Genomic DNA, 19,701 nt, shown 5'->3' on the forward strand with positions numbered 1-19,701 from the left:
GTTATCTCTAGCTTGCTTCTTGCTTGCATATATATACCTGCCCCTGGAAATTTCCACTACATGCATCCGACGAAGTGGGTATTCACCCATGAAAGCTCATGCTCCAAAACGTCTGTTAGTCTATAAGGTGCCATAGGACTCTTTGCTGCTTCTTCAGATCCAGACTAACACAGCTACCCCTCTGATACCTGAAGAAAGAGTGTGTATGAGAAGAGTCTTTACTATAAAGAGCTGACACTGAAGTGAGAGAGTTTTTCCTGAAATCCCTATGACAGTCATTTTCTTGTGTAGGCAGCAAGTGTCACTGAATTATATACTGTACATTTCTCCCTGTGCTGAAATACAAGATCAGTAGTTTGATATTGTGACTAGAGTTAGATGAGGGTGTGAGTTACCACCAGTCCTCATTGCATTAGCAATAAATTGGGTGATGAAACAGACAACACAATGCATTGTGGATGGTGTAAAATGAGTTAGCGGAGATGAGTTAAATGATCTTGACTTTGCTGGTGATATTGCTTTACTAAGTATCATATGGAACAAGAATAATTGCTCTTACGTCAGAGGTAGAATAGGAAGCAACAAAAATGAGATTGAAAATGTGGAGAAAATCAAGTTTATGAAGGTAAGAAACTGGACAATAGATGCAAAAGTGTATGTGGATGGAAAAGAAATTAAACAGGTAAAAAGAATTCTGCTGTCTGGGCAGTGTGATGATGTTTGAAGGTGTCTTTGATAAACATATTTATACAAGATGAGGAAAAGCAAACACCATGTTTTGAAAGGATGAACAACATCTGGTCAAACAGAGGTCTCTCCATCAAACTAAAGACAAGGTGCTACCATGTGATTGTACCGAGCACGCTACTGTATGGAGCAGAGACTTGGCCAATGACAGAGATCGGAGGCTTCCTGTCACAGATGGCTGTAGAAGAGACAATAGAATAATAAAATAACAAATGTGAGAGGAAGGGAGCTGACAGAGCAGGACATGTTGGAAAATCTCATCAAAGCAAGAAGGCTCAGATGGTTGGGAGAGATACATCATATGGAAGATGGGCGAGACAGACGAAGCAAAACATTCAGCTGGGTATTTGAGGGAGGAAAGAGAAAGTGAGAAAGGACAAAGAAGAACTGTGACAGGAGGATCTTGGATGTGCTGGGATCACCGGGGAAAAGGTACCGTAACTGGCAAGTGACTTAGTCCGTGGAGGAACTGTACAGTCAGATGTGTCAGTGGCACGGGAAGAACTAAGGTATGCAACTCAGTAGAACTGTGAGAATGAGAAACCCTTTTTCCATTTTATGCACCTATTGAACACTAGGGGGAGCTGTTACATAGCAGAATTATAGATGGGTTTGTTAGCTCGGGCGTTGGCCACACTTGCATGTTAGAGCTCATTAAAATAACTGCCACAAGTCTTTTCTTATTCCTCAGAATGGCTTTGCGGGACCAGTGGTCTGGTCTGATCTAAATTTCTCATTATTACTGCTGTGTTCAGTTATGTTCATGCATTTTCCAGAACACACTTCTTGGGCGTTTAGTGGCCCATGTGAATTTATTTTTCAGTCCTTTTAAAGAGAGAACAAAGCAGTAAAATATACAAAAACAATTAAAGACCTCTAGTTTTTAGTGCTTTCAACCAATTGGCTTGCTAACGGGCAGTTTCAAAGCCATGCAATCACCTAACTCACTGATACTGTCTGACAAGAGATGTAGCCGTACTTGGGCCTCAGCAGCATGTGGATGAAATTCAAGTCTTGGAACAGAGAATTTAAAAGTAAAAAAGCTATAAGCTAACATCCCAGTAAATTATATAACTACCTAGTTGAGGTCTTCTGCTTTAATTAATTCGTTAGCAAATCCAGCAGTGTTGTATTTGCAAATATAAGGTCTAGCCTGCTTGCTTGCTGTGTTATTTCCTTTCTTGTGGGTTTGTTGTTTATTATAATAGATTTATAGCTTTGTATTAGAGTATTTTGGAAGTAACTCAAGGAACCTGCAGGCCACATCCATTATGAGCTGAAGCAGGTTAGCATACATATGTTTGTGACCTTTAGCATAGATGATGAGCTAAAGCAAATTAGCATACATGTGTTTTGTGACCTCTGACATAGATAAGTGGCCTACCGATTACCCTCTGTACACTTAATGGGTACACCACAAAGAACATGGAAATAACCATCACCGGTTCAGGCCAGAAGTAACACACGTGAGCATGAGCTAACTGACATTAATACGTATGAATATGCCAGCCTATAGAGTAAGCGTACCCTATAGCATGTGGGTGAGGAAATTAAATTTGGACATAGAAGGTGGATGCATAGTGCTCAGGTGCTATAAAAGGGGCAAAGCACCATGTTTAGTTAGGTTTCAGGTTAGTTTTTCTTGGGTCTTTCTAGAGCTTTCTAGCTTCTCCTAAGTTTTTCATCTTCCACCTGAGAATTGAGGAACCTGGACCATCAGACTCTTTTGGACATGCCCCAGTCGAAGCTAGTCCTTTGCTTCTTACTACCAGGTTACCAAGGAAGGGAGTGAGTATGTTAACCTAGGAAGTTTTATAGTAAATGATACCACGTGTACCTCTAAGACAGAACAGTATTATTTCTGTTTTAATTCTGATTGATTACTTTTCCATTTGATTACTATTACATTTATGTCAATAAAAGTAGTCTTTTATTGTATTTTGTTCCCAACACGAATGACCTTGTCATACATCTTGAGGGTCCCTGTGTAGCCTGATCCTGGGACAAGAACCTTATTAAGTTCTGATCAGATCAGTTGGCGAGCCTATAACCTTTATTAAAATAAACAATATTATTAATACCCTGCAATTAGGCAACAAGGGGAAGATACTGTGCGTCACTCTAGATTAATTTTCCAGGCCTAGTCCTCTGTAGAAGGATCTGATATTTTTCTATGTGGTTGTTAATACCACTTCATTTAAAAGAGCAGGTATCAGTCTTATGGTTTGTAATTGAGTTTAAATTGAAATTGACTAGTCTCTCACTTTTTCTTGCCCGTATTATGTAATTTTTATTTTGGGAGAATCAATTTATGGATATCAGGTGGATCTAAATATTTGAAAGTATATTACAGTTAGGACCCAGACATTGTCCTTTCAGTTTTTAAACCGACGAATCCAAAGAAATTTGGATCTGAAGATCAGTAGCACTTTAAAATGTATTTCATCCTGATTTTACTGTTCCATTGTCACTGACAAAAATTACAACAAAGCAAAGCCCTTAAAATATTTAAGGGTGGGCTGCATGTTTTGTCACTGCTGTCTCCTCCAGAGTTTTCAGAATGAAAACATTTCTTGGAAGACAAAATGGTACCACTTAAATAACAGCATAGTTTTCTAGCTTCCTGAAAAATATCCATTGTACTTCCCACGCTTCAGTGCAATCATAATTGGGCGTATTATCTACAGAGCAATTCCTGTAATCTTGATTCCAGCCAGAGGCCTAGTGGGGAGTCTTGGCTGAATTAGGATGATCGGATTTAACCCTATGTGTTTGAAGCATGTGATAAAATATAAAGTAGTGGTAGCATATGCCACAATATGAGTTTCTTCTAGCAGCTAGAAAAATTGTGTTCCTTAAGTATAGATCTGCTTCCATGCAGAAGGAGGAAATTATGATTTTTATCTCTAAATGGTGGATCTTGGCACTGATAGGCTATTCTTCCCACTTGTGCAGATTTCCATCTTTGTTGCAAGAGGAGACTACCAGAACTCAGACCTGCTGTACAGCACTTGTACTAGATTTTTATCCCATGAGAATGTATAGAACTTGAAAAGGACAACCTAGAGAGTCTCACTACTTAAAATATCTATATTAATGTTAACGTTTGATTACAAGGACATGGTTAAAAGAGTAAATGTACAAAATTTATTTGGGTTGCTAATCAAAGTTGGTGCTCCCACCTTAATTTTCACCATAATACTTAATTATTTGTTATTGTAGCATCCACAATACTTCTTAAATCTGCAGAGGCATTGCAACAGTGTGCTGTTAATTAGATATCTTAGTTAGGGCATGTGCTGCCTAAACTAGGTATGCTATAGCAAGTTAAAGATGGGTTGGCTTGAATTCCAGAGTTCCTGGCGTTTTTCCGGTATAACTAACCATAAGGTCAACTCAGACCCTAAATTCTTTGCTATGTATTCATGTTTGTGCAAAGGCAGCATTAATTGTGGGTTCATACTGAGACTGGCAACACTGGCCTCTTGTGAAGATTATTTTTGGTGGAGTTTATAATGTGGTTGTGCATGTGTGCGTATGTTTATATGCTAGCAAGGAACCCTACCTACACTTGTAGGGCATGATCCTATGTGATTGACATCTGTGAGAGTTTTTTGACATTGGCTTAGATGGGAGCAAATCAGTTTCTGAGCTCTTTGCTGTAATACAGCACAGTGGCTGTTCAATCCCGGCATATGTAGTGAGTAGGGGGTAGCCTACCTGTTGCTAGTGTCATAGGACATGGCTTCTTGTTCCGCCATTGCATACATGAATTTTTTTCTGTCTCCCCTTCCCCTCCAGCAGCATGCAAGAGAAGAGGAGAGTTCTCCTTTGGTGAAAGGGAGGTCCAGGGCTTGCTGTTTATACAGAGGAAAGAGGAGCTTCCATGTTTACATCCCCGCGTGGTGTTCTTACAGCCCACACTTAGGCTGGTCTACACCTAAATCTTAGCTCCACCCATCTTTGTCACTCAGACTGTGAAAAATTTTGCCCCCTGAGCACTATAGTTAGGTCAACCTAACTTCTGGTGCATATGCAGACCTAGTTACCTCCTCTCAAAGAAGTAGATTACCTACATCAATGGAAAAACTCCTTCTGTCAATGTAGGAAGTGTTTACACTCCAGCAGCACAGCTGCAGTGTTGTAGCTGAGCTGCAGAAGCAGCTGTAGTGTAGACATACCCTTAGAGTACATCTGTGCAAACAGGAGAGGGAACTGCTAACGTGGATCTCCCAGGCAATAGATGCAGCTATATTTATTCCACTGAGTGCATGCTGATTATTTGTTAACAAATCCCTGCCTCTAGATATTTCCTAAACAAATATAAGACATGTTCTTGTTGTAGGTTGCTGAATGAAAAATAACCATGGGAATAAATATTCATACTAGTATCAACATACTCACACAGCCTAGTTTTATGATCAATCCAACCATTATCTCGAAATGATTTACCAGCAGAAGATAACCTACAATTCTGATGGTCAGAACAGTATTTAGGTCAATCAGTAAATAGATGGCTAGTTACCAGTATTCAAATAGCTCCCTTGGTAACTTTCATAGTTTCCTTTGTTTCTCCAGTTGAAGCCCTGTATATTTTTTTTCAAATGCATTGTTTGCAATCTTAAATACCCATTGTTTGAAAGACATTAAAACTCATGCCTGAGACTTCTAATTTTTTTCACTATAAATTAGTATTTTCAGTTTATAACCTGCTAGGACCTGTTCAGGCATTTTAGGATTAAAAAAAACATACCAACGGTTCATGTTGCTTTTTGATTTTTGTACCCTGCTGCTAATGCTTTTTTGATGCACTTAATCATTTTTCTGCAAGGGAGCACTGTGATCAAAAGCTCAGCGAAATTGCCAAGATACAACATTTTAGTGACTTGCTGCTTTCTTTTTGTAAATTATCCGCTCATTTTTCTGCACATAAATTTTGGAAACTGAGAACAGTCTGACGATTTCATCTTTCGTTGAAGCATTTCTCATTGAGATTATATTGTGTTGCTGATAAGCCTTCTAAAAAACTACATTATAGGTTGTTATGTTTTCTGTTGATGATATTTAAGTCAAAACACCCTTTGAGAGATGACCTTGCATTACACTCTTGGAACCTATATTCCTTGTCTCAAAGAACATTTCTGCTTAATGATCACATTAGATGGTTCTAGTTATGATGTACGTTTGTCTATAGTTGTTTTTATTGTTGCCTGTTCTGCCAATAACACGGTATTGTTAACTGGAGATCCGTGTCTTTTAAAATTGTTCTAGAAGAATCTAGAAAAGAAGACGGAAATTATAACATCTTTAATATTTGGGATGACATAGCTTTGGTTATGTGACCAATATTCAAGGCATAATTGGGAAAAAACAAACCAACTATTATGATTATGTTCTCTGTAGTAATAATTATTTAGTAAAAAGTGAGAAAAACCCTACCAGGTTTTTCTTTTCCATAATGAATTATGGTACCTCTGGGAGGAAGTGATGAGGGATTTTTGTTTTTCACAGAATTTTCTTCAAACAGCTGTATTTTTTAAATATCGTTATTATTTCCTGTCAGATACGAGGAAATGGAACCTATTGCTCGGCATTGTTTGGGGGAATAAATAATTCTAAATGTTACCTATATGATTGTTAGTTGGAAAACCAACATGCTAAGGATGGTTTGTCAAAATCCAATTTTCCTCTTGATTAGAGATTTTACTTGCAGAGCAAAAATGGTTTTCCAAAACAGCTGCTGCTTTCTGGTAATATTTTGATTCGCCATTTTGTTTAGTTTTCATAAAATATATCGTCACTCCATTCTGTTCAGTGCAGGCTACAACTTGGTTAGTGACTTTTTTTTGGCTAGATGCTATAAATTAGATTATGAAACCTGGATATTTTTCAGTAATATATATTTGCAATGGAAACCTTGACATCTTGCTTACTCACCTGATCCCAGCTGTTATTTTTTCCGTATTAAGTTCCTTGCCCCTTTTATTATAACTTTACTTTCTAGAATAAAACTTGTTCAAAAGCTAAAAGATGCTTTAAATGGCAGTGGCAACTAGCTCTCCCACCTCAAGGCAGGCATCTGACCAAACTGGGGCTCAAACCGAGTTAAGAAACCATGTTGAAACATGGGTTCATCATTCTAAACCAGCTCCAAACTCAACTGGATTGACCAATATGCATGCGACCAGATCATGTTACAAATAATACATATATTTAAACGTTCTAACCTACAACCCTATGGCTAGCCAGTATTTTGTTAGAATTGGTTCTAGCTAGACATTTGTTTTAAACACATTTTTCAAACTTGTTTTAAAGTTGAGTGCAGTGAGGGTCAAAATCCAAGGACATCTGCTCCTTCCAGCCTGAAAAACAAGAACAAGAGCCATTGTTTAGGAAGGAACAGTTTTTTCCCTTTATTTAGTCAAGGATTTTTTTCTTGATAGAGGTGATTGGGGTCACCTGGATGGACTGAGTAACATGCATCTTGCAGCAATGGCGGGGGCAGGGGCAGCTACAAAGGGTCAGGTCTAAACATAGTCTGTGTATGTAGTGTGAGGAACTTGCAGTTAGACTGTTGTCATTTAATGTTATTTTAACTGGTACATAGAGCATTTCTTTCTCAAAGTGCTTTACAAATATGAATCTCTAAAACCCTTCTGTGAGGGAGGCCATTGTTATCCCCATTTTACAGCTCTGGAAACCAAGGCACAGAGAAGTTGTGGCTTGCCAAAGTCACATAGCAAGCCAAACTGAAAGCAAGGATTATAACTTGGTATTGCCCATCTCTCAGTCCTGTGCTCAAACCACTGTACCATCCATACTGCTTCCAAGCTCTAGGAAAAATTCGTCTTATGTGATTACTCAGGTGAACCATGGCCTAATCCAGTGCCAGTTGAAGACACTGATTAGCACCCTTTCCCCAAGCAAGCCAGGACATCTTTTTTTATATGGGGTAGGGTGGTTTGCGTTTTTTTGTTTTGCCTTTTTTATAATATTATTTTACGAGTGTAGGTTTTTTCCTTCTGTGATTGTTTTTCCTATTTAATTGTAGCATTAGAACATTTTATGCTGGTATCTTTAATCAGCATTCTTTCTAACATGTCTGTGTCTTCAGCTGCACAGAATAGCAATGAACTCAAACAGTAATAAATACTTTCTTTTAGACAGAAAGCAGCCTGCAATATGACCTCAGCTCAGTTCCAATCCAGCTACACTCTTAACAGACACTGTATTGTTGTAAACAAGCTTGGGATTATTGATAGAGAAATCTTCATAAATGGCTAATATGGAAAAACAATGGAGGTATATTCAGAGTTCCCAGAGACTAGAAGCATATTGGACTCTTATCCTTGACTCTCCAAAACCAAAGCAAAGCTAATGTGTACAGGAAATGAGTCTAATACTGACTCCTGCATGTCTTTTGTAAACCATCATTTTCTTCTTGCACAGTCAATCCTACTTCAGAATTAAAGAGGTTAAATGCTGTGCTGCAAAAAGGATTATTGATGGGAAGAAAAAACTCTGAACAATTATTCTGACAGAAGAGAGAGTATGTAGTTGCTGCAGTGGACAAACTAGGTTAGATACATTGGGTTAGATTGTGGCAAACCCTGCATGGGAGGACATGGAGCAAGGAGCTTTCTCTTCTTCACCCCCGTGTAGACACTGCCAACGAAGGGCAGGCCTTTTCGACTGGCTAGGGACACTAACTGATCTGTATTTCAAGGGAGATGGTATCTTTGTTTTTTTTTCAAATCTTCAGACACGAAGCATACAAAAGAACTCTTGCCAATTAGTCATTCTGTGCCTCAATTTTCCCATCTGTAATATGGGGATTATGATTCTTACCTGTTTTGTAAAACATTATAAGATATGCACCACCACTGTATAGGTAGTGAAACAATAGCAGGCATTTCTAAAAACACTTTGAAAACTCAGTTTCTTTTAGTAAATATGTACCTTTCCTCTGAAGAACAAATCTTGGTAGTTGTACTTTAAGGGACGCATCCATGACCATGCTGTCATGGCAAGTGCTGAATTCAAATGTAGAGTTTTTTGTATAGTTAAATATAAAGTATTTCACAGGCGTATTATTATTAAAAACTGTATTGTGAATGTATTAAAGTTGAGACTTATTTTAGAACAGTTTCCAATGCTTTTATAAAAATGGTAACTGAATGGCTTGGGGAGTTAGGTAAGATAAGATAGAGTCTTTCTCCTTTAGAACCTGTTTTTGGCCAGATTTGAAATGAATCTCTTTGGAGGCTCCTGTGAAATAAAGTAGTCTGAGTTCTTAATGGGTATGCATCCGCATCACAAAAATCACCACACATAATTATCACCATTGTTTCAGCCTCACCAGCGTGGTTCAGATTTGAATGAGCCGTGTTCTCTCTCATAGGAATACTCTGTTCATAGAATCATGGACATCAGAGATGGTAAAGACCTGTCAGGTCATCCTGTCTTTGGTAATGTGGGATTTTTCCTTCAGGTCAGAGTAGAGACATAAATATTGGTGGAGCAGCCTGGAAATGTTTGTACTACTGCTGCTTATACTGTGTATGTTCTATGGATAAACAGAGAGCTTCAGTTTCCATGGCTGTCATTCAAGCTCCTTTCTTGAGTATTAAATTCACTCTTTCGTACACGCACACAAACCAGAGCAGCACATCACTTGTCACTGTTGTCTCGTGTAAATGCCTTGACTGTTGAATGGTTACTAGGGCACATACATAAGTGATAAGGCATTGAAGTGTCTTAAATATGGTAAGGTGTTTGTCAGCCTTGGAAATCTGGTACTGTGTCTGAGGACCATTTAAAACTGAAATGGTATCTGGTAGGGATGTAAATATCATTTAAAAAAGTGCCCGTTTAAACTATTAAAACTATATTGGTTAATCAGTTAACTGGTTAACTGATTCAGGCCTCGCAATGCCTAGGATGGTGCATCTCCCCTCCCTCTCTGCCCAGGAAAGACGGGGAAGGGCAGCTGAACTCATACTGGGGGTGACACAACAGGTCTAGCCAGGAGACCCTGAGGCAGTTGAGGGGTCCTAGCACCCGCTGGCCTCGTCAATACCCAAGAAAAGGGAAAGAAGTCCCAGGTGCTTAATTTGTCCTGATGTGGCCTCTGCAGACGCTCCGTGCCACCCCAGCAGCAGCTTACCTTCCTTCCCTTCAATTATCAGCTGAAACCACAGCACCGACTAGCGCGCTGTCCAATGGCACAGGCAGAGGCCAGGGACTACTTTACTCCCCGGTGGAGCCTGCAGCCTCTGCCCGCCCCCCATTGCCTAAACGTGCTCCCCCTGCCTGGCTGGTGACACCCTCCCCCGCGAAACCCCCTTTGCTCGTCCTGCTTCCCTGCACTGCCAGGCGTTTCTTGGCCTAGTGAGTGGTATCCTTCCACGGGGTCACCCCTCAGGTCACCGGGGCTGGAGGGACTGTTTTTACCAACAAAGGGGTGTACAGGACCCTCTTTGTCACTGGGCTGAAGACCCCATTGGGTTAGAGCGTTTATATGGACCCAGCCCCTTTAAGAGGGGGATAGCCTCCCAGTGACGTCTTATGATGCCCACCCCTTCCTGATTCCCATAATCACCTCTTTCCAGTGTCCCAAAAATGGCATCTCTGTCCCAGCATCCAGCAAGGACTTCTACCAGCTGATCATCACCCCGAAGGAGGTGGGTGAACAAAGGAGGGTTCACGGTAGGACTAATACTTATTGGTCAACCATTTAATCATTTAATATTTTACATCCCTAGTATCTGGAGGGCTTAGGCATGCAGATAATGACCAGCTGGTTGGAAGGGCCCAGACATCTGAGCACAGTTCTGTGAATTTTGGCATCTTTTTCCTCTTGAAGAATGTGAGGTTTCCTCTTTCTTGAAACCTCCTCCAGATCTGAGAAACTGATGAGAAGCTATTTGGAGTTGCTATAAATATACATTTAAATATTCTTTGGAATTCTATTAAATAACTTGGAAAGAAACTTTAGTCCTTTTAAAATGGGAGCTTACTACTAGATGACAAACTAGTAAAACCATAAATATTAATGGATTATTTTTTTATTCTAATTTACTAATTAATAATAATAACAATAAAGAAATATTGGGCAAATACAGATTGCAATAAAGAAAGGCGATTCCTCTAATTTTAAAATAGTTCTTGAACAAATACTTTTATTCAGAAGGGGGAGGGTAAAATTGTATTTTAACTCCCTTTTTCATTGTATCTAAACTTACTAAATTACAAATTACTGACTTTTTATTATAAGCTGTGTTTATTACTGCTCCAGATTGCCTCACAAGTCATACCAGTTCTATCTCTATCAGTGTGATATAGCTGTGTGAGTCCGCCCTAAATCATTAAGGCCAGCTGAGATCACTGCTGCTTTGATATCATGACCTAGTCAATAGGACCAGAATGTTAAAATGTAGCTTTTGAGAGCAGTGAGATAAACATACTGGCATATGACAGCACCTTGGGGCTTAGCTGTTGGGGAGGATATATATTTCACTAGGATGTAAAATAAATACTGAAATATGTTTTCTTCCATTCTTTCCACTTTAGTAATAAAGCTCTTAAAGGGAAAAACAATTCTAATTTTTTTTTAAATTTGTATTTGTATTGTATTTAATTTTAAATTAATGAGTAGAATTATTATGCAGAGTGAATCCAAGGTATAGTTAGCTTTATGGGTGTATGCTCTATTGAAGTCAACAAGGAGTCCGATGGCACCTTAAAGACTTGACAGATTTATTTGGGCATAAGCTTTCGTGGGTAAAAAACTCCACTTCTTCAGATGCATGGAGTGAAAATTACAGATGCAGGCATTATATAATGACACCAGACTCCTTGTTGTTTTTGTGGATACAGGCTAACATGGCTACCCCCAATACTTGTCTACTGAAGTCAGCTGGAGTTTGGCATTAACTTCAATAGAGGCAGAATTTAACCCTCTATTTGATTTGTGTGTGCTTAAATATTGTTTCATTAATTTTATTTTTTTTCCTTGTATGTAGAGAAGGATGGAAATTGAATAATTTAAAATGTAACTATAACGCTAAATATATACTTAAAATCAAAACAAAATAAATTTAACACAACACAGAAGGAATCCTGAACTTGTGGTCAGAATACCTAGATTTTCCTGGGAGTCCGAATACATGAATTCTTTCTGTTTCTGTCATGGACTTCATGTGTGCTCTTGAATAAGTCACATAGCCTTTTTACCTTTCAGTTTTCTGAAAGGTTTAGAAGGAGAATGCTTGTGATGCTTTTTGATTGAAAATGACCCTTTTGTATCATTGCTGCTACCACTGTTATACAATTGCAACAACTCTTCTACAAAGTATATCATGTAAGGTGTCAGTGGAAAAGATACTATCTATATAATACGATTATTATAATTAAATCCCTGTATCATCTTTGTATCTAAAGTTATGAATATTGGCTATGTATTTGTATCTCAAATGTGTTTGTTCCTGAATGTTGATGGCCCATTAAGGACACTTCACTCTAACAGTGGGCCATAGAAGAAATGTATCCCGCCCAGATATCTGTCCCAGAGGATGCTTCAGACACCGAGGGGCCAATGGCCAATCCTGGTGATCCAGCCAGCTATGTAAAGATCTGTGACCCTGGACTCCATTTTTGGCCAGTCACTTTCCACAAGCACATGGCAGAGGCTATAAAAAGACACCTGAAGCATCTCCTTTTTGTCTTCATTTCCTAAAGCTCTAAACAAGGACTGATGACTCCCAACCTATTTGTGCGAGTCTAGAGAGACTTTTACAAGCTAGCAGTTCATTCCATCACTGCTGTGATCCTGATCTGTGAACACTGAAAGTCACTTGTATGTAAATGATCTATTAACTATTCAATAACTCTCTTCTTTTAGATTATTAAACTTTTTAGTTTTTAGCTACTAAAGGATTGGCATCAGTGTTGATTATTGGTAAGATCTGATTTATATATTGACCTGGCTAAGTGGCTGATCCCTTGGGCTTGGAAGGATCCTATATCTGATGAAATTTGGTTTTGAGTAGCCACTCATCATAAAGTTCAGTGTCTTGGTGGTGCTTTCCTACCTCTCATGCATGTTGAGGCTTAATTTCACTGATGTTTGTAAAGTGTTTTAAAATCCTCAGGTGGAAGGTGCTATAGGAGTGCAAAGTATTATTAATAAATAATTATTTGAGGCAGAGACAAAGCATGGAAAATTCCAGCTCGAAAGACGAATGCTTCAGTTAGTTATGCATGTGTGGAAACAAGGGATTGTAATGGAAACTGCTTTGCCACCTTGGTCTGCTAAATACCAGTTTGGGTAGATAGCCAAAGATATCTACAGAATTATCATGACAATCAAGGTCAGAGACCTTGCATCAACTCTAGTGAAAATGACCTCTGGAAATAATTCTGTTATTAGGGAAGTGTTTGCATCTGACCATTCATTTGTTCAGAATCCTATATAAAAAAATTTTTTTTTTCTTTTCAACAGAGCAGAAAAGCTACAGTTGCTTAACCACAGGCCAATGACTGCAGTTGAGATACAGCTGGTAAGTTACAGTTCTCCTAACTGCTTAAAATCCATATATTAATGCATCTTTAATCTTGAAAATCAATTGAATTAATCCTTTGCTCAGGGTCACTGACTGATAAGACTTCTGCACCCATCTTTATTTCATGTTTTCTGATTATTTGTTTTCTTTCCTCTCTGCTTCCCCTATGAGACCTCTCTATAAGACTTGCCCCTCTTCCTCTCAGAACCTAGAGCAGGGGCAACTCTTCGCTCTCATGTGTGTCAGTGTTTCACATTGAAAATAGCCATCAGACTTGTTAAATGGAGCTATAATCTCATGTCCTTGGAATACATTTACCTAGGGTTTTTTTCCGTTGCTTCATAAAGTCAAATACTTTGGAATATGAATTTTGATTTAGAAAACTACTGTGGTATATTCCTTTTCATTATTTTTCTAAGGTACAGGGAAGGCAAAAATTTGGGAGAGAACGATAGTTAGCAATGACTGCTGTTGTGCTTTTGAAGTGACTGTGTAGCATGAGAACTGTACACTGGGAAGCTTTCAGTTGGATGTCATTCATTATCAGTCTGCTGGAACATAACCTTTGGATGAAGGAATATTACAGATAAAAAGGGAGAGATTGGTTAAATGTTCTCCAGAGCATCATGTAAAGAACACAAATGCTGTATTAATATAAGAAGATTATTATAACAATGCTGTTCCTCTAATGCGGCTGTCTTGCATGGAGAACATCTGTTGACAATCTTATCCTGAGACTTGACTGTGTAATAGCAGGATTGTATTCTGTTGCAGAAGGGTAAGGGTTAGAAGTGGATGCTAGTAGGACTGCATCCTATATTTCTCTCAATCCTTGACGGCCAAGAACTAGAATTTCTAGCAGTGATGAAAGCAGCTGATATGGTACCTTAGGAACTGCAAAAAGAATGAGGAGTCCTTGTTGCACCTTAGAGACTAACAAATTTATTTGGGTATAAGCTTTTGTGGGCTAAAACCCACTTCATCAGATACAGGCAGTGGAAAATACAGTGGGAAGATATATATGCACAGAGAACATAAAAAAATGGGTGTTGCCACAACTCTAACTGCTATTATCAAGTTTATCTACGAGTTAATTCCATTTTTGCAGCTGCAAACAAGAGCATGAAGGCTTCACTGGTTTTGTTGGGCAGCTTTTCAAAAGTGAAGTAGTAGAGCCTTCAAATGTTTTAGAATTTCTCTCTGTTTCTGTTAGCTTCCCGCATTGCACTTATAATTCATTAGGTTTCAGCATAGTTCATATTCTATCTTCTCTTCTTAAAATATACTCATCTTACTGTAAACTTTCATGACATCCTTTGTCTTTGACTGCTCCCTCAGTCACTAATTATCTTGCCTATCCACATCACATAGAGTGTATCTGTTTATGCTCCAATATCTAGCTATTAGTTCCGCTTCAGGTCCTTGAGGCAGGTGTAAGCAAAATATGACTCTTGAGTTGGAGTAAAGTGACTGCACTGGTACATCATTTGTACCTTAACTCTTTCAAGGTTTAGCAATATAAAAGTTAAAATTGCTCTATTAAAACTGAGGTGTTGCAGCAATAGAACAAGTTAAATGTGGATTGACCAATTTTGGTATGTAACCATTCTCTAAGTAACCCAAAGCAACCTGTTATATAATGTTACAGTTGGCAATTAATCTTGAGTTTATCCCCAAACTGTATCCAAAACTGACAGTGAATTATTGATGTACCTGTGCAAGTTTCTCCAGCATCACATTAGGCTAAGATGAGTGGATTGCTCATATATACACATGGCATTGTGTCAAATTAAGTCAGCAGAAAACTTAAACTACATAGATCCTTTCTTAAACTAGTCAGTTTTTGTGGAGTAACAAATATTAGGCTGTCACGGGCCATTTTTGTGACGGTTGCCTTTGGGATCTGTGTAATGAAATGGCTGTTTACTGATATAATGGCAAGAGTTAGTGTTACAGCATCCTCAAGCAAGTAGAACCTCCATGTATTTATAAGGAATTTAATACATAAAAACAGAAGCCACTGGGAGTTTGTCATTGATTTCAGAAGGACAAGGATTGTCTATACACAAGTTTCCATGAAAGCAAGTCTGTTAGCTGGAGTAGAGGATTTGAAAGGCAAAATATACAAGTAAATTAATATGAATTCTAAAATGATCTTGACTGCGCTGTGAACTTTTTTTTCTTAAAAGTTTTGACTCATCCCTGGATACAGATCTGAAGCAATTGATATTGAACATTTTAAACCATAAGTTTCACAAAAAGCAGGTGAATTAATTCAATTTTAAAAAGAGGCACCTTCTGGAACTAATTACAAAACAAGCCATGTCGCCAAAAGTGTGTGTGTGTGTGTGTAATTTCCCCAATTTATTTTGAGTAATTTATGTAAAAGGGTATTTAATACTGTTTGGGGTTTTTTTGGCTTCAAGTCTTTTTATTCTCTCCTGTATAATTCCTGCCCTGTAATAGTGCACAAAATATAAACCAGGGTAACTATACTTAATCTAAAAGGGATCTTTGTGTGGCGAGGTATCTTTTTGGTTTTAATTCAGGTCTTTTTTGTTTCTCCTCCTCATCCATAAATCATTCCACTTTGTTTATAGTTGCCCTCTCCAGACTGTGCTGAGACAGTTTTAAAGGATAACAACAAAAGCAGCATGAAATTCTAATCCTTCTCCCACTGGATAAAACATTGTATGCAGTACAGCTTTCTTGACCTCTAGCTTTAATCTCAAACATATGTTGTACGTGGCTCAGTGACTCACACAGAGGAAGAAAGAAAGAGACAGTGATGTTGATTTAACCATGACATGGCTTCCAACTTTATGTAACGCTTAACAACTATGTGTTAGAAGATTGAGGAGCTTCTCTTTAAAGAACAGATTGTTCCACATCTGTCTCTCATTGGAGCAGTAGGTGTTAATTTTGCATATTTTAAAACTAGACTTCCACACCTGGGAGTTCACTGCCTCATGGGATCCACTCCATGCAACCAAACTTGCAGATTTCCATTTATTGTTGACCAGAGAATAACAACACCTATTCTTCTGGAAAATGCAAAAGGCTGGAAGATTTAAACATTTAATGTTCTCAACAATGCATTTTGCATACTCGTCTAGTTTCCTAACACAAGGAGATGAATCCAGCCATTCAGTCTTTTACTGTATTTCTTTTTCTTATGGTCTGTCTTATTAGTATGTTTGTGCTGAACATCTTGGAATTATTCTACATTTGAGGAAACTGCAGGTATTTCCTTGCTTAAAGTGTCTCCTGCATTGGAACAAAAGTATATTGTGATTGTACCTCTGCGAAGTACCAAAATGCACCTTTCTCTTTTTTGTTATTGATTTTTGCGTTTAATATGGTCTTGAAACTATTATCTACAGAAAAACAATAGTGTGCAACCCACAGATTGTTCTCTTCACACATCAAAAATTGTTCACCAGTGCAGGGTGTTTTAAAGTTCTTTGTATTGTTTATTCTCCAGTATTTGCAATATATATTTGTGGCCAAATGCCTAAGGAAACAGCCCTTTTTCAGCAGAAAATACTTTACTCCAATCATATTATAGAGTAGTGCTCACTTACAATACCGTTTCTCCTGACTCCTGCATTGAACCTATCATAGTGACCATTGCTGAGTAGAAGGAAAAAAACCTCATGACTGTTGCTCATAGTATTAACATATCACATTGGAATATAATAACTGAATAGAAGTATTTGTCTGTGTCAAATGGGAAGTGTGATTGACTGCAGCATGGCAATAAATTTGATCTTGTTAGCCACCCAATTGCATTTTCCTGAAATAAGAAACATATTCAAATGCAAATATATATAAATGCAACTCGTATGCTACAGCAGCTGCTACAGAGAAATTTTACAATGATTTAGGGGAGCAAAAAGGTGAGTGCTGAAATGCAGCAGCATCTTTGGAATTATTTATTGGAACCAGTAGCATGGACACTATGATTTATTGCATTTCTTCCACTTTGCTCTGAGCCTTGGGAGAGACACCTGCCTGTCTGGTTGTATTGGAGAGTGTTTTTTACCATGTACCTTCTGTTACTGTTATGCCAGGTGCTTTCCACTAGTCACATGAGGCTTTTTTAAAGCCCACCTGTATCTCCAAACATCGTGTAAACAAGGAGAACATTATAAACATTAAAAATGTCCAGTCCAATTGAAATGTTGGCTGACTATGCCATACAGTCTCTACATGGCATCATTTGCTGAGGTGATCTATCTCCATTTGGATTGCGCGGTCCTGCCAATAAATACACGATATATAATTCATTGACAAAAAAAATGTATTTTATTTTCTGCTAGCTTAAAGTTTTGCATGCCCTTCTGCTTAGAGTTTGTTGCTTTTACAACTTTAGCCAGTTGCAGAGTAGAGGTTAGCAGGTCGGCTTTATAATCCACAAGTGATTTGGTATTTGTTCCTTTGTTTGTGAAACTTTAGTTATAAATGTTAGTACTTAAAATGTTTGTTTCTTTCCCTCCTTCTGTGTTTTTCCTTCTATATTGTTTTTTCTGTGAGGTTAGTGTTTCCGTGTGAGACTACTATAATCAGTAATCAGGGAGCATTTTGTCTTATAAATCAGGAGCCTGTGTGCAAATCAGAAGTGTGTGCTCAAGTCTGGTGCACTTAGAATGAGCCACTGAATCTCCTTCTGTTTCCCTGGTTTGATGTTTTTATTTGACTCATTTCCACTTGTCTCTTTATCTGTATCTCGTTCATGCTTAATGTTTTGCATTTCTCCTTTATGTTGTTACTTTGCTGTTTTCTAATGGCATAAAACATTTCATGTCGTTACACTTGCTGTTTCTTTTTGCGAGGGGAGGAAATCTAATTTTCTAGTTTATTCTTTTGATCCTTGCGCTCTTTGGTTATACTCCATCTCTGCAGAAACATGGATCTTACTAGCAAGCACTCAGCCCATCCCAAACATGAAGACTTTATCTGTTGGTCCCATTCCAATACATAAGAACTTCTAAAGAAGAATGAGGGTGCATGCTTAAGTCACTGTTTGGAATCAACCGGTCCTGCAAGATTTCCTTATTCAAGTATTACTAACTATTAATGTCAGCATGACTGTTCACATGAGGACTTGCAGCAGGATTAAACTCTACACTTTACCAAATGCAGCCACGCTCTGGACAGTTAATGCACTGAGAAGTGAATCATTCAGTCTTAACTAGCTTTGATTCTCCAAGAGGCAACAGGTCTGTCTCTTCGTTGTATGTTTGTGCAGTGCCTAGCACAATAGGCTCTGGCCGTACAATAATACTTACTAATTGATAATATAACATTATAATATGGTGCACAGCCAGGTAGACTACACTCTCTCTCTCTCCAGCACTGTTAGTAATAGGATGACAGGTCAGTTGTTTAAATTCAAGTCTTTTCAGGTGCTTTAGCAAGGAAAAGTAAATTGAAAAAAGTTTCGAGGATCTTAATTTTGGATTTAGGTGCCTCAAATGGCAATTAGATGCCTAAATCCCTTTATGGATTTAGCTTACTGTGTCAACAGATATGAATGACCCCCAAAATATCATTTATAATTTCTATGGAAATTTTACTTAAGGAAAAAAAATCAGAAGTATGACAGTCTGGAAGTGAATAGTTAAGAGATGCAGTCGTTTTCTTCCTGCCATATATTTCTCCAAACTTGCTATCAGCCCATGCAAATTACACCCTGCCACGTTGCCTGTACTATATTCCCCCTTTGTTGTGTTCTAAAGTAATAATAGGTTGTTGGATGTATACAGGAGAATTAATATACTATAAAAAATTTAAAAAAAAATTCCCCTCTCACCCCTATGGGTGGTATGTGTCTTCCTCAACCTTGGGTCCTCTACCAGAGGCCTGGGAGTTTGAGGGTTCTGCGCAGTATCTTAGCTGTTCCTAGCGCTGCACTCTTCTGGACAGAGAGCTCTGATGTTGTTCCTGGGATCTGTTGGAGCCACTCACCCAGCTTAGGAGTCACAGCCCCGAGTGCTCCTACCACCACTGGGACCACTTTGGCCTTCGAACAGAGCCGGTCCAAAACAGGACCCTGGGAACCCCACTTGTTATACCCTTCCAGCAGGATTGGAGCCATTAATAACCACTCTCTGAGTACGGTTATCCAGCCAGTTAGGCACCACCTATAGTAGCCCCATCTAATTGTATTGCCTAGTTTATTGATAGGATATCGTGCGAGACCGTATCAAATGCTTACTAAAGTCTAGGTATACACATCCACCGCTTCTCCCTTATCACAAGACTCGTTATCCTATCAAAGAAAGCAATCAGATTGGTTTGACACGATTTTGTTCTTACAAATCCATGCTGGCTATTCCTATGACCTTACCACCTTCCAAGTGTTTGCAGATGATTCTTTAATTACTTG

At 38.4% G+C, this 19,701-nt stretch overlaps 1 protein-coding gene across 2 annotated transcripts in view; it reads left to right on the forward strand.

Moving 5' to 3' along the window:
- The window catches only part of CRCP (CGRP receptor component), a 42,756-nt gene that overhangs the window by 16,064 nt on the left and 6,991 nt on the right, over positions 1-19,701 (forward strand). For both annotated transcript variants that reach the window (XM_032774445.2, XM_032774444.2), the window contains one exon: positions 13,250-13,307. In XM_032774445.2, the coding sequence (XP_032630336.1) occupies positions 13,250-13,307 (58 nt within the window). The remainder of the gene's footprint in view (positions 1-13,249; positions 13,308-19,701) is intronic.

The sequence above is a fragment of the Chelonoidis abingdonii genome, chromosome 20 (genome assembly GCF_003597395.2).
Source record: "Chelonoidis abingdonii isolate Lonesome George chromosome 20, CheloAbing_2.0, whole genome shotgun sequence".
NCBI lineage: Eukaryota > Metazoa > Chordata > Testudines > Testudinidae > Chelonoidis > Chelonoidis abingdonii.